The following is a 16,576-nucleotide window of genomic DNA, read 5'->3' on the forward strand; positions in this document are numbered from 1 at the left end:
ACACATCACAGCCTTGTGCAGCAGATGAGCACAGCAAGCTACAGACACAGAACATCCATTATTCACAAAGACACAACCTGGCTGAGTGAGAACACAGTCTTGTGACTAACAACAAAAACAACAGCCTGGTAAATATTTCAGCATGTTTTATAAAAGGAAACAAGATGCTTGTGAGGGCTCAGTCTGGGGGCAAAGTGATGGTATACATTTTCTGTCTCACAAATATGTTTTATAGGGATGTAAAGGCAATATATTTCTTCATGAAATGTAAACTCAAACTTAACTTAAGTTGACTGTCATGTATCAAGAAGTATGTTTTTGTATTTAGAAAATGAAAAGCTACAAACAAATGTAGCGGATTTCAGAGTCGTTATTTATTATTCATAATGAAATGAACGAATACATTTAGTAAGAAAGATAAAGTACTTTGTTGACTATTATTTACAGGCTTTCGTGGGCCGTACAAAATTATGTGGTGGGCCAGATCTGGCCCCCAAGCCTGGAGTTTGACACACTAAGCCTAAATAGTAGGGGTGCTGGAAAAAAAATCGATTCACATCCAGATTGTGATTATTATTTATTCCGAATCGATTAATCATTTTTTATGAATCCATTTGATTTTTAAGAATACATGTTTACAATTAAAGCATTTTTTTAGGCCATCTCTGTGCTTAATTGCTGCACTAATAGGGGGAAAAAAACTAATAAGGAGTTTTTGTAACCTATTTTGAAAAGATTTTATAATCATTTGATACCAAATAATATATTGGGAGAATCGGTTCAAATCGAGAATCATGTTGGATCGAGAATCAATTCTGAATTGAATCATCGCCCCAAGAATCAAAATAGAATCGAATGCTGAGTAGTTGCAAGATTCACATCCCTACTCAATAGTGTATTACGCCCATCCTAATACTACACCTATGATGACCATGAAAACTTCATTTCTTTCTTATTAGTACTGTATTTGATTCTTTGTGAACATACCATACTGGTATAATATAATAATAATATATCTTACGATATTGTGTTTTTAGAAATATAATTTTCTGCCCATACGCTGCATTACAAAGGCTCAAAATATTTGGTAATGTCACGGTTTCATTGTGAACTTTTTTGATGTGGAAATTGGAATTTGTTTTAAGGAAAATCAACATACCTAAGTTTAATACCAATAATACATACATTTTTGTACAAAACCACGCTACATTCTTGTACTCTGCAATGATGGGATCAGGAAAGATGTGTTTTTTACTCAGCATCTGCATCATGTACATGATTTGTACTTCTGTTAGCAATGTGCAATCAGTTCTTGGAAGAAGAAGAATCCCACTAAACCTAAAATATTCCATCCATGTGGTGATTGCATCTGTGGGTCATTACCCAAACGACTTTTTCATACATCCAAATGCATATTTTGTCCTACTTACAGTAAGACTGTAATGGAGGCTTCTAAGCTCAGAAATGCACATCTGCAATACATCTGAATATTGTAACGCTCTTTTCAGACACTTGCTACGTGCTGTCGTTCGCTATCATCATGCTAAACACTAGCCTGCATAACCCCAACGTCAGAGACAAGCCCCCTGTGGAGCGTTTCATCTCTATGAACAGAGGCATCAATGAGGGCGGAGATCTTCCAGAGGAACTTCTCAGGGTGAGGATTTGTTTTGCGAGGAATGTGCCAGTGACTGTGGCCTCTCTTGTCACACCTTTCTGCATAGAAACTAGGCACTTTCTCAAATAAATACTAATCTTCCCCTCTTTTTTCCACAGAACCTCTACGACAGCATCAAAAATGAGCCATTTAAAATCCCAGAGGATGACGGGAATGATCTGACGCATACATTTTTCAACCCCGACAGAGAAGGCTGGCTTTTAAAGCTGGGTATGTGCGTCCACAGTCACTCACCCTTCCAGAACTGCGGTGAAGTCACCGTCATGTTAGATGAGCCAGGGCCAGTGCCTCTTGTTTTGCGTGCGGTGAAGCCTAAACAGAGGCTGACAAACCTTGTACCACAATAACTGAAAGCAGATAATTATGCTGGTTAACATTTCTCTTCAAACATCCACACCCTCACAGCACTTCATCAGGGGGAAAGTAAGGCATTAATAAAACACTTGATTCATTTTGTAATTGAATATATACTTAGTTAGTAGGGATGTTCCGATCAGGGTTTAATGCTGCCAATTTTAATCATCCATGAGTGAGATCGGCCGATACCCATACCAATACCAATTACATGTATTATATGTACATTTTCAAAACCTTTTATGGTGAGTGCTATTGACAGTGTAACAATATCAACACAATTTATAAACTATTTTCTTATTATGTTGTACTTTACACAATTGTTTAATCAAAACAAAGTCAATAGCACACAATAATTAAACAACATCGATCGGAATAAAACTGGACTCACTGGTGACGGTGGCAGAGAAGAGGACTGTGGAAAAAATACTGAGCATCATGGATGATGCCAGTCACCCTCTGCATACCGTTATCAGTAGCCAGAGGAGCCTGTTCAGTGCTACACTTCTTCATCCCAAGTGCAGGACTAATAGACTCAAAAACTCCTTTATCCCACACGCTATCAGACTGTACAACTCCTCTCCGGGGGGGAGGGGGCGTACTAGGATGACAGGGGATGCAAAACAATAACATATACCCCCATTATTTATTATTTACTTTTTAAATTTGATCTCAATTATGTACACTGCTGATGGAATTTTTTATTTTCCTGAGGGAACTCTCCTGAAGGAATCAATAAAGTACTATCTATCTAACATCAAAAATTACTATCCACTACTCTTTTAAATATTTTGGTCCTCCTGTGTCCAGGGAATTATTCCCTGAGTTTGTAAACATGAACAAAAGCAACAACAACAAAAAATACTTTATTAAATTAGGGCTGTCAAAATTGACAAGTTAACTGATGTGATTAATCACCAAAAGTTATCGCATTAATCATGTACACACTTAGATTAATCATTTGACCATACAAGCTTTTTTACCTTAACCGTTATACGGTCAGTGATCAAATCAATGCACACGTCAGTACAAAATTAAGTGAGGAGACTCCGACTGGTGTGCTGGCTAGCAAATTTCACTCCAAAATACAGCCTAAAAGAACTTTAGATAAAACTGTTATCGAGTTTTGTGCAGGTAAATGACATGCATTCAAGTAAAAAGTTTCAGAAAAACGTTTCTGAAGCAAATTTAAATTATACAATGATCTAAATTCGACAGCCATAAAAATATCGCCCTAATCACTCTAGTATCGGTTATATACTGATACTACTCAATTTATGGATCAATCAGCCCTCCTCTTACATGTGGCGTGCTGACTGTGGCAATGCTGACACACCAACAGTTGTGGTTATATTATCTTCTCTAGACCCTTAATAATCTACTTGTTAATTAAATAATTAATTAAATTCTGCTGTAATGCGGTTCAATCTTAAAATAACATATTTACTTATTTATTGGTGTTGTTTAAATCTAGCTCAGTGGTTAGCTTAGCTATTAGGATGCCTGCTTCTGTAACATGTTCAACATGATAATAATTAACTTAGGGGAGCAGCTCCACACTGTGTATGGAGATACACAATTAGCTGCTAGCTTGTTAACGGGGCACTAAAAATAAATACATTGTGATCTGCTTTAAAAGGCATTAATCGGCAATGGAGATCAAGTACTTTTTCATGAAAATCAGCAGATACTAATCGGCACACCCCTACTAGTTAGTCAGACACTGCAGGACAATCTTATTATTTTTGTAAATGCACAGTTTCCCCCACAAAAGCTCTATCATATTTGCCGGGTGTACCTAATTAAGTGGCCAATAGGTGAAGGCTTGAGCGTCTCTCTTTTAGACATAAATCTCCAAAAGAGAATGACAATCACTGTCATTCTGCATTAAGTTCACTCCATAGAAGGCTGGCTATTTTTCTTTAACTTTTTTTTTACCCAAAAAAGTCCCATTGAGATTAAGAACTTCTTTTTCAAGGGAGTCCTGCACGTTGGCACACCAGTGTGGATGCCATTGGGAGAAAGGTGGGTGAAGCGTCTTGCCTGAGACACATTGCCTGTGATCAGGATGGCAGAAGTAGACGGCACAGCCGCTCTACCATCCGAGCCACGCCGATCCCAAATTGTTCAAAAAATACTGCACACACATACAAAAAGGTATTTTATCACCTTTATTCATCAGACTCCAGAGCCACTTGCTTTTTATAATGCAGCATTTTTTTCCACATAGTAATAAGATGAAAGACGGTGCTAAATTTCGTTTTAAAGCCAATTTGTACATTCACAAAATATCACTGTTTAAGTGTTTAAGTTTGCATAGTAAGGACTTTGCAGTGGAGTCATCTCATAAAGACCCCTTCCACCCCGCCCGCTACTAATCCAGCTATCTGTCAGAACATGTAGTCATGCTCTTAGAGAATAGACTTTTGGGAATGTGTGCCCACCGCTGTGTGGAACTGCTCATGTAGAGAAATAATGGAGACCTTCACCCCTTTTTTCATTATCCTTCCTCTCTGGTCCTGCCCTGCTGGCCTCACTACCTCCTACCTCTCCATCCCTCTCATCCCCCACCCCCCAATCTTCCTCTGCATTCTCTGGCTCTGTGTTTCTGTCCTCTGCACTTGCCAGATCAGCAAGTTATCTGTACTTTTTCCCCAGCACTACATTCCGTTTTTATTTGAACCCCATCAGAGGGGACGCCGCTTAGTTTAAAGGTCTGGATGAATGAATGACTCTGTTTTCCTGTCAGTATTCCCAATGAGTATGATGAGTGCGTAGCAGGATGAAGCATCCTGCTGGGCTTCTATCATCCAATGACAGGCAGGAGTGCACAGGGCTCAACATTTTAGACTGGTCAACAAAGACCCCCATTTTTATTGTACTGATTGTATGCCTACATTGTAAAATGCCTGAAAATACCCTAGCAAATTTAAATTCCCAATGAAACAACATTTAAGTCAAGTACAATAACCCAAAGGCCCCTTTACTGTATGGGCGTTGAGTCAGTGAAGCTGTCCACTTATAATAGGGTAATATATTTATTTCCAATGGTCTTTTGTCTAAACACAAACTACAACATTAACCTTGTGTTTATTGTTATCCTTATTTTGAAGTACCTTACTTTTATATCTAAGTGTAATATTCAGGAGTTAGTCATTTACACACATACATTTCCCTTTTACCAAGAAGGATGTAGCTGCGCCCGCGCAGAACTACTCTAAGCCACACCCACTTTAGGCTTAAGTCACGCCTACAATTTTAAGTCTAAGTCACATCCACTTAAAGGCCTACTTAAATGCGATTTAATTTATTAATCGGGGATGGCAGGTCCATTCCATGTGTCATACTTGATCATTTCGCGATATTGCCATATTTTTGCTGAAAGGATTTAGTAGAGAACATCGACGATAAAGTTCGCAACTTTTGGTCGCTGATAAAAAAGCCTTGCCTCTACCGGAAGTAGCAGACGATATGTGCGTGACGTCACAGGTTGTGGAGCTCCTCACATCTGCACATTGTTTACAATCATGGCCACTAGCAGCGAGAGCGATTCAGACCGAGAAAGCGACGATTTCCCCATTAATTTGAGCGAGGATGAAAGATTCGTGGATGAGGAAAGTGAGAGTGAAGGACTAGAGGGCAGTGGGAGCGATTCAGATGGGGAAGATGCTGTGAGAGGCGGGTGGGACCTCATATTCAGCTGGGAATGACTAAAACAGTAAATAAACACAAGACATATACATACTCTATTAGCCACAACACAACCAGGCTTATATGCCACAAATTAATCCCGCATAACAAACACTTCCCCCCTCCCGTCCATATAACTTGCCAATACAACTCAAACACCTGCACAACACACTCAATCCCACAGCCCAAAGTACCGTTCACCTCCCCAAAGTTCATACAGCACATATATTTCCTCAAAGTCCCCAAAGTTACGTACGTGACATGCACATAGCGGCACGCACGTACGGGCATGCGATCAAATGTTTGGAAGCCGCAGCTGCATGCGTACTCACGGTACCGCGTCTGCGCATCCAACTCAAAGTCCTCCTGGTAAGAGTCTCTGTTGTCCCAGTTCTCCACAGGCCAATGGTAAAGCTTGACTGACATCTTCCGGGAATGTAAACAATGAAACACCGGCTGTGTTTGTGTTGCTGCAGCCGCCCGCAATACACCGCTTCCCACCTACAGCTTTCTTGTTTGCTGTCTCCATTGTTCATTGAACAAATTGCAAAAGATTCCCCAACACAGATGTCCAGAATACTGTGGAATTTTGCGATGAGAACAGACGACTTAATAGCTGGCCACCATGTTGTCCCAAAATGTCCTCTACAATCCGTGACGTCACGTGCCGGTGTCATCATACCGAGACGTTTTCAGCAGGATATTTCGCGCAAAATTTAAAATTGCACTTTAGTAAGCTATTGGCATGTGTTGCAATGTTAAGATTTCATCATTGATATATAAACTATCAGACTGCGTGGTCGGTAGTAGTGGCTTTCAGTAGGCCTTTAAAGACGTGCCCACAGGGGTTACAACAACAGAAGTGAAGTGTGTCTTAAGTGCAGCTGGAGAGTCAATACAGAACAAAGAAATCAGAAATAAAATTTAAAAAATACTGCTGCAAATAAGTTAAGGTTGCGGTTAGGGTTAGGGTTTCAGATAATCAGACAAAAAAGCAATACAACTAAAAGAATATCAACCGAAGGTGCGTTGCATGAACCATCTTGGACCATGTTACAAATCAAGTGTCCGTTCTCGCGTTTTAAGCGCCACTGTGGCAAGTATATCTGGCTGCGGCCATGCAGAACTACTTTAAGTTGTGCCCACTCTAAGTCACGCCCACTTCAGGTCCAAGTCCCTCCCACTCTAGGTCTAAGTCGAGCCCACTCTAAGTCGCGTCCACCTAAAGACGTGTCAACGAAAGCGTGTCTTGAACAGAAGTGAAGCTGCAGCGACAATATATAACACGGAAATCAGAAATAATTTCAAGAAATATTGCTGAAAATAAGTTAAGGTTAGGTTTGGGTTTTGGTTAAGGTTGTATATAAATCAGACAAAAAAGGAAATACTTTTAACAACCAAAATAACAACAACCCATGGTGCGTTGCATTAGCCATCTTGGACCACATTACAAAACCAGTGTCCACTCCCGCGTTTTAAGCGCCACTGTGGCAAGTATATCTTCCTGCGGCCGCGCAGGACTATTCTAAGGCGCACCCACTTTAGGTATAAGTCGCGTCTACTTAAAGACGTGCCCACAGGTGTGACCACAACAAAAGTGAAGAATCTCTTAAACGGAAGTGAAGCTGACTAGACAATATATAACACGGAAATCAGAAATAAACTTTGAAAATACTGCTGAAAATAAGTTAAGGTTACGGTTGGGTTTGGGTTTTTGTTAGGGTTAGGTTTTGGTTAGGGTCAGGATTAGGGTTAGGGTTGTATATAGGCGAAAAAGCAATACATTCAACAACCGAAATAATAACAACCAATGGTGCGTTGCATGAGCCATCTTGGATCACGTTACAAATTAATTGTACACTTTTCCGTTGTCAGCGCCACTGCGGCCATGTCTTTAAAGCACGATTCACTTTTGTTGTCGTCACCCTTGTGGGCACTTAGAGTAGTTTTGCGCTGCAGCTATATCTTTCTCCATAGTGGCGCTGACAACACGAGAGTGGACACTTGATTTGTAACGTGATCCAAGATGGCTAATGCAGCGCACCATTGGTTATCATTTCGGTTGTTGAATGTATTGCTTTTTCGGCTGATTATGCAGGGTGATTCAAAAAGAATACGCCAAAATTATTATTCCATATTTCAAAAATGAAAAACAATAGAAATCCTAGTTTGAACACATGTCTTGTATATAACTTTGAGCATTTATTTCATGCTTTACAAGTGCTCAAGACGATATGAGAATTCCTCCCAAACGCGATCCACCGTGTTGATTGCTGCTGTTATTCGATCTTTCGTGTCATCGAGGTCTTCCAGGACTCTTTTCTTTACACAAGCAGCCAGTCTCTTCTGTTTAACCCCCTGTCGAATGCTCTCACGACGGGGTGGATCAATGCCAAATTCTGTTCTAAAAGCACGCTGCACCGTGACAATGGCATTTGTTTTCGCAAACTTGAGCACACAAAACGTCGTCTGTTGAGGAGTCGCCATTTTGATGGTAAATAACCACGCAGTCTTCCTACAATTGAACGCCTGTATCAAATGACAATTGATTCAGTTTATTACAATGCTTTAGAACTGAATAAATGAGTGATGATTTTGGCGTATTCTTTTTGAATCACCCTGTAGACAACCCTAGTCATAACCGTAACCTTGATTTATTTTCAGTACTATTTTTTTTTCTTCTGATGTCCGTGTAACGTGTAACTCAAGCTTCACTTGTGTTTAAGACACGCTTCGCTTCCGTTGTCCTTGTGGACGCGATTTAAAATGGCCGTGACTTAGAGTAGTTTTGTGTGGCTGTAGCGAGGTATACTTGCTTTTGCCCGACTGCGAGTTTAGAAACCCTAGCGCAGAACAGGGGTGACCAGGGGTAAGGGGTTGCGGGGGGTGTATATTGTAGCATCCCGGAAGAGTTAGTGCTGGAAGGGGTTCTGGGTATTTGTTCTGTTGTGTTTATGTTGTGTAACGGTGCGGATGTTCTCCCGAAATGTGTATGTCATTCTTGTTTGGTGTGGGTTCACAGTGTGGCGCATATTTGTAACAGTGTTAAAGTTGTTTATACGGTCACCCTCAGTGTGACCTGTATGGCTGTTGACCAAGTATGCTTTGCATTCACTTGTGTGTGTGAAAAGCCGTAGATATTATGTGACTGGGCCGGCACGCAAAAGAAGTGCCTTTAAGGTTTATTGGCGCTCTGTACTTCTCCCTACGTCCGTGTACACAGCGGCGTTTTAAAAAGTCATACATTTTACTTTTTGAAACCGATATTGATTATTTTGAAACCGGTAATAGGCGGTATAGCTCGGTTGGTGGAGCGGCCGTGCCAGCAACTTGAGGGTTGCAGGTTCGATCCCCGCTTCCACCATCCTAGTCACTGCCGTTGTGTCCTTGGGCAAGACACTTTACCCACCTGCTCCCAGTGCCACCCACACTGGCTTGAATGTAACTTAAATATTGGGTTTCACAATGTGAAGCGCTTTGAGTCACTTGAGAAAAAGCGCTATATAAATGTAATTCACTTCACTTCACTCATTTCTGATATTACATTTTAAAGCATTTATCGGCCGATAATATCGGAATGACGATATTATCGGACATCCCTAACCAAAATGCATCAACTGAATTTGTTTTTAATCAGCCCCAGCTATGAATTCATAAAAGGATGTGGCTGAATAGACGTGGTCTAATATTTTTTTATTTCTGACCCTCCAAATATGAGCATACTTGCCAACCCTCCCGATTTTCCCGGGAGACTCCCGTTATTTCAGTGCCCCTCCCGAAAATCTCCCGGGGCAACCATTCTCCCGAATTTCTCCCGATTTCCACCCGGACAACAATATTGGGGGCATGCCTTAAAGGCACTGCCTTTAACGTCCTCTCTTACCTGAAAAGGAGACTATTATATATGTCTCCGTTATCCATAGGTTTATCTATAACACATAAAGTAGGCAGGCACGGAGCTATTTCTCAGCGTGTGTTTATTCCAGCCGGCACGTTAATACACTGACACACAACCTCTGGATTCCCATCATGCATTGCTTCAAAACTACGGCAAGTAGTAATGTCCAAAAACATAACAGAAACGAATCAGAAGAACGAAGAAGAGACATGGCGATGACGAGTATGAAGAAGAAGTACGCTTGCAAGTTCCAAAATGATTGGAAAAAATAACTTCAGTTCATCCAGGACAGCTCGAAGGGGAAGGGGTATGCTGACTGCAAATTTTGTGGATCAGACTTCTCCATTAAACACTGTGGCCGAACGGATATACTCATTCATGAACGGATTATTTATTTATTATAAGAAATACTTGATTGGTCGCTGCAAAGTCTCTTGCTTGTGCCTGAAGGAAACACATCGCTACTTTTATTAATAGATTACTTGCATAACTTGCAAAATGGCCAAAATCTGTAGTTTTTCTCAGAGAGATCTCTATGATGAGCTCTACAACAAAAACTACAGAATGGCGGCCAAGCATAGCTATTCACCCAATCTATACATTATAATTATATGCGGTCTCAATTGTGACCATCCATCCATCCATTTTCTACCGCTTGTCCCTTTTGGAGCCTATCTCAGCTGCATTCGGGCGGAAGGCGGGGTACACCCTGGACAAGTCGTCACCTCATCACAGGGCCAACACAGATACACGGACAACATTCACACTCACATTCACAGACTAGGGCCAATTTAGTGTTGCCAGGTGCATGTCTTTGGAGGTGGGAGGAAGCCGGAGTACTCGGAGGGAACCCACGCAGTCACGGGGAGAACATGCAAACTCCACACAGAAAGATCCCGATTCCGGGATTGAACTCAGGACTACTCAGGACCTTCATATTGTGAGGCACATGCACTAACCCCTGTACCACCGTGCTGCCCCTCAATTGTGACATTAGGAGGAAATGCTTGCTGAGGTTATAAGCCACGTCATAATGAACACACACACATACTTAAATCATCAGGGTTCCTAATAGTTTCTGAAGGAAAACAGCATTACAGCTTGTGAAGAAGAACCCGCCTTTTCACAACAAAGGGCCACATAGTGATAGCATAGACTACAGCATGCAGTTGGCAATCCCAATTTAATCGTATTTAACAGTATTAATATCATGGAAAACAAGTCTAACGTAGCCCTAAAAGTGGATGTTCAGCGCATACTTGCCAACCCTCCCGATTTTCCCGGAAGACTCACGAATTTCAGTGCCCCTTCTGAAAATCTCCCGGGGCAACCATTCTCCCGAATTTCTCCCGATTTCCACCCGGACAACAATATTGGGGGTGAGCCTTAAAGACACTGTCTTTAGCGTCCTCTACAACCTGTCGTCACGTTCGCTTTTCCTCCATTCAAAGAGGGTGCTGACCTAGTCACATAATATATGCGGTTTTTACACACACATGAGTGACTGCAAGGCATACTTGATCAACAGCCATACAGGTCACACTGAGGGTGGCCGTATAAACAACTTTAACACAGTTACAAGTATGCGCCACACTGTGAACCCACACCAAACAATATACACCCCCCGCTACCACCAAACCCCGCCCCCCATCCCCCTAATTCGGAGGTCTCAAAGTTGGCAAGTATGGTTCAGCGTCGCTGCTTCCTGGCTGCTGGCAGTGTGTACAATTTGACGGCTGGCGAGTGCGATGTTGCCAACTTTTCGTCACATCTTTACCTTAAGCATGCTTCCTTTATTCAGCAGGTGTCATAATGAACAAGACAGCGATTCATTTTCCGTCAGCAACCGATGGGGGCAAAAGTGGCGCACTGCATGAGAAATCAGCTCGAACAGCCAGAAGAAGAAGAAGAAGGGACTTTGCAGCGACCAATCAAATGAGTTCCGGGGAGCGCGGAACTCATTTGATTTCATTTTGGTTTCTAAACTCGCGCGCGACTCACTTGTGTTGTTGTTGAAGTTCCGCAAATGACTTCTTCGGGTTTCTTAAATGGTAACAGCGCCATCTGCTGCTTTGGCATACGCTGGACACCCTGCAAATGCATACACCTTTGTTTTTTTTGTTAGAAATATTGTCTGTAGAATTGGAGTTAAAACACTTTTAGGTTCAAATATCATTGCAAAAAAAAAAATAGTCTATTCTAAGTGCTTCTGTTGAGTGCTTCTAATGATATAGATCAGCTGAACATTTTTACATGTATTTTGCTGTGACTGCAATCACAACTTTAAATATATAATTACAAACATAAAAAATATTATATTAAAAAATCATAATTTTTTTAATTTAAAAAATGTTATGAAAAATATCAGCAATATTAACTTTTTTAATAATATGAATGCAAAATATGCAGATTTAAACTTTGTCAGTGGATTTTTTTTATTTCGCTTTAGCAAGTGAAACCAACACCAGTCGGCAAGCACAACACTTACTTCATAAATACAAAACGTTGATTTTACCATTGGCTGCGGTAGAAAAAAATCTGGGTCAAGTGAACATTACGTATTGATTACATCAGTTTAGCGGTGCACAGTCTGTCAGGTCGGCATCAGACATGTTCCATCCAGACTGTGCGTTGCTATAAACCAAAATGTTGTTTTGTATTATGCGGGTTAATTACATCACTCAATATCCACTAATCCAAATAATCTACTTTTATTAGACCATGCTGGCAGATGGTGCGATTGTGTGTCTTGATAAAAGAAGTTTCCAGTCATGAGGACAAATGCAACCGGTCACTCTTGCCGCAAAGTCTCTGCCAAGGCGATTATTTGCCAGCAAATAAATAAAATGCACGTGTACATCAGTGATTTTCAGGCTGAAAGGAAACAGGCGTGTGCAGGCCATGCCCCTGATTGAGTCCTTGAATTCAGATGATTACAAGCGGATGTGGCACGTGGAGCATAGGTCTCAAGCAGGTTCACACAGCGTTTTGCTCAACACACACTTCCTCAGTTTGAACTCCTTGTCGTTGTGTTTGTTCTCTGTGCAGGCGGCAGGGTGAAGACGTGGAAGAGGAGGTGGTTTATACTGACGGACAACTGCCTGTATTACTTTGAATACACAACTGTAAGTATTTGTCATATTCCGCAGCATACATTAATCATTTAAAGTTGGTTCCACTGGGGGTCGAACCCAGGACCTTGTGCGTGTAAAGCAGACATGATGACCACTACACTATAGATCCACATTTCTCACTCGTCTGTAAATCCTGATCTGAATGAAAAACATTCCACATACTACACCCACAGATTAATTATTTGAGTCTATTCTTGATTATGTTGAATCAGCTTTGTGCATTAAAGTGAACACATGCAGGGGATCGAACCCGGGCTCTTGTGTACAATACAGATGTGATGACCACAATACAAGCAGCCTTCCCACATAATTATCCACATTTGTGACGCTGTGCAGAATAAGTGTCATTACACTTCATTTTGGGGGTTGAATGCAGGACCTTCTGTATGTAAAGCAGACATGATGACCACGGCTCCACCGAACCAAGCGTCCCCAATCAGTTGTCATCGGGATGCAATTCCAGTATTATGCCATTACATGCAACAGGATTAGTTGAAAACTATTCAGACTAGAGATGTCCGATAAATGCGTTGAAATGTAATATCGAAAATTATCGGTATCGTTTTTTTTATTATCGGTATCGTAAATTTTTTTTTTTTTATTAAATCAACATGAAAAACACAAGATACACTTACAATTAGTGCACCAACCCAAAAAACCTCCCTCCCCCATTTACACTCATTCACACAAAAGGGTTGTTTCTTTCTGTTATTAATATTCTGGTTCCTACATTATATATCAATATATATCAATACAGTCTGCAGGGATACAGTCCGTAAGCACACATGATTGTACGTGCTGCTGGTCCACTAATAGTACTAACCTTTAACAGTTCATTTTACTCATTTTCATTAATTACTAGTTTCAATGTAACTGTTTTTATATTGTTTTACTTTCTTTTTTATTCAAGAAAATGTTTTTAATTTATTTATCTTATTTTTTTTTTTTTAAAGTACCTTATCTTCACCATACCTGGTTGTCCAAATTAGGCATAAGAATGTGTTAATTGCACGACTGTATATATCGGTTGATATCGGTATCAGTGATTAAAGAGTTGGACAATACTGGAATATCGGATATCGGCAAAAAAGCCATTATCGGACATCCCTAATTCAGACAGAGAGCTCATGCAGCTTTAAAAAAAAAAAAAAATTCACAAGGTCTTCACCTCTTTAACTGAACCCCTCATCCGCTCCCCCCACCGCGCTTTTGACCTACATGAACCTCACGCCAGCAACGAACATGAATCCTCATGGGAAACATCTGCAAACTATACGCACGCCACACATCTGGCCCGGGCCGTGCAAAGTACCCCCCCCCCCCCCCCCCCCGCCCCGTTAGATGTCACTTCATCCCCAACATTGTGAGAACAACCCCATCCCCCTTATGCACGCATACACACACACACACACACACACATACACACACACACACACACTGTACATGTCTGCAAACATTAGTGTAGACACACACTCTCTCCTCCAGCTGTGAGCATTCTTCCTCGGGCATTTTCTTTCCCCTTGCAGTGCCCCCTCATTAGTAGTGAAATGACATGAAGGATGTCCCCCCCCCGCCCCTTTACACACACACACACACACACACACACACACACACACACACACACACACACACACTCACACACACACACATCTGGCCCTGTAGACATAATGGTTCAATAGCAGGAGGGTGGCGAGTGTATGGTTACGTCTCCCTAAGGTGCTGTCCGCTAAGTGACCAGGTTGAACATCTCACACCTCGGTGGGCAAATCCAACGTGCAGGTTCAAGCATAAGGTGATGTTTAATGCACGGTAGATAGTAGTTTGGTGGTATCCACAAAGTTCAGTCTTTTAGTGGGAGAAACATTGAAGAGGTGTGGAATTAGTAATGGTCCTATTTCACATGAGTGTATATAATGATATCATGTACTGTGGTTGGGAAATAGTTTGTATTGTGGATTAGGTTTTTTTATGGATGGTTCAAAGGTGATTGATGATGACTTTTAAAAAAAGTAAATGTAATTAAACATTTGTTATATTGTTAAGTAAGTGTTTATTTTTTTTATTTTTTATTTTTTTTGTCAATTTGTCAATTATATTTACATTTTTGTTATTGTTCATAGTTTTTATTTTTTAAATACATTCCTATTTATATCGACTTTTTCTGATGATTTTCAGAGCACCCAAATGGCACCACCATTAATCAGTTTTGTTTTCTATATTTTATTTAATATTTTTTGTTGTAATTTTTACTTGAATTCAATTTTTTTTTACTTATTTTTTTTTTTTTAGCAATTGTGGTGCTATCATTTGTACAGCACATCTTTTTTTTTTATGATTGTAGAGACATTTTTCAAAACATACCCCGCCTTTCACCCAAGTGCAGCTGGGATAGGCTCCAGCACCCCCCGCCGTGACCCTAGAGAGGGACAGGCGGTAGAAAATGGATGGATGGAGGGATTACTCGATTTGATTAGTAAGGTTGTTTTTTATATATATAAAGCGTCTAGACATTAACAATAATTCAATATCCATTTAAAAGGTTTACTTCATAAAAGATCATTTTAAGAATAACAGTGGTCTCATCGTTTGCATAGTTGGACACTTTTTTTATGGATTGTTCATAGATAATTGACAATAAAAAACATTTTAGATATAGCTAATTCAATATTTTGTATTTGTTATGTAATAGTATTATAATGTAAAAATGTTTTTATTGTTCATAGTTTTTATTTTTTAATTTTTTAACCTATTCATTAGGGATGTCCGATAATGGCTTTTTGCCGATATCCGATATTCCGATATTGTCCAACTCTTTAATTACCGATACCGATATCAACCGATACCGATATCAACCGATATACAGGTAAAAGCCAGTAAATTAGAATATTTTGAAAAACTTGATTTATTTCAGTAATTGCATTCAAAAGGTGTAACTTGTACATTATATTTATTCATTGCACACAGACTGATGCATTCAAATGTTTATTTCATTTAATTTTGATGATTTGAAGTGGCAACAAATGAAAATCCAAAATTCCGTGTGTCACAAAATTAGAATATTACTTAAGGCTAATACAAAAAAGGGATTTTTAGAAATGTTGGCCAACTGAAAAGTATGAAAATGAAAAATATGAGCATGTACAATACTCAATACTTGGTTGGAGCTCCTTTTGCCTCAATTACTGCGTTAATGCGGCGTGGCATGGAGTCGATGAGTTTCTGGCACTGCTCAGGTGTTATGAGAGCCCAGGTTGCTCTGATAGTGGCCTTCAACTCTTCTGCGTTTTTGGGTCTGGCATTCTGCATCTTCCTTTTCACAATACCCCACAGATTTTCTATGGGGCTAAGGTCAGGGGAGTTGGCGGGCCAATTTAGAACAGAAATACCATGGTCCGTAAACCAGGCGCGGGTAGATTTTGCGCTGTGTGCAGGCGCCAAGTCCTGTTGGAACTTGAAATCTCCATCTCCATACAGCAGGTCAGCAGCAGGAAGCATGAAGTGCTCTAAAACTTGCTGGTAGACGGCTGCGTTGACCCTGGATCTCAGGAAACAGAGTGGACCGACACCAGCAGATGACATGGCACCCCAAACCATCACTGATGGTGGAAACTTTACACTAGACTTCAGGCAACGTGGATCCTGTGCCTCTCCTGTCTTCCTCCAGACTCTGGGACCTCGATTTCCAAAGGAAATGCAAAATTTGCATGGTTGGGTGATGGTTTGGGGTGCCATGTCATCTGCTGGTGTCGGTCCACTCTGTTTCCTGAGATCCAGGGTCAACGCAGCCGTCTACCAGCAAGTTTTAGAGCACTTCATGCTTCC

The 16,576-nt window shown here is 40.6% G+C and overlaps 1 protein-coding gene and 1 non-coding gene across 3 annotated transcripts in view; one reads left to right on the forward strand and one right to left on the reverse strand.

The window, feature by feature from the left end:
• cyth3a (cytohesin 3a) overlaps positions 1–16,576 on the forward strand; it is a 55,624-nt gene that overhangs the window by 32,723 nt on the left and 6,325 nt on the right. For both annotated transcript variants that reach the window (XM_061967466.2, XM_061967467.2), the window contains exons 8-10: positions 1,509–1,657; positions 1,777–1,888; positions 12,669–12,745. In XM_061967466.2, the coding sequence (XP_061823450.1) occupies positions 1,509–1,657; positions 1,777–1,888; positions 12,669–12,745 (338 nt within the window). The remainder of the gene's footprint in view (positions 1–1,508; positions 1,658–1,776; positions 1,889–12,668; positions 12,746–16,576) is intronic.
• trnav-uac (transfer RNA valine (anticodon UAC)) lies at positions 12,791–12,863 on the reverse strand. The gene has a single exon. It is a non-coding gene; the product is annotated as a tRNA-Val (tRNA).

Source organism: Nerophis lumbriciformis, linkage group LG11 (genome assembly GCF_033978685.3).
Source record: "Nerophis lumbriciformis linkage group LG11, RoL_Nlum_v2.1, whole genome shotgun sequence".
Lineage (NCBI taxonomy): Eukaryota > Metazoa > Chordata > Actinopteri > Syngnathiformes > Syngnathidae > Nerophis > Nerophis lumbriciformis.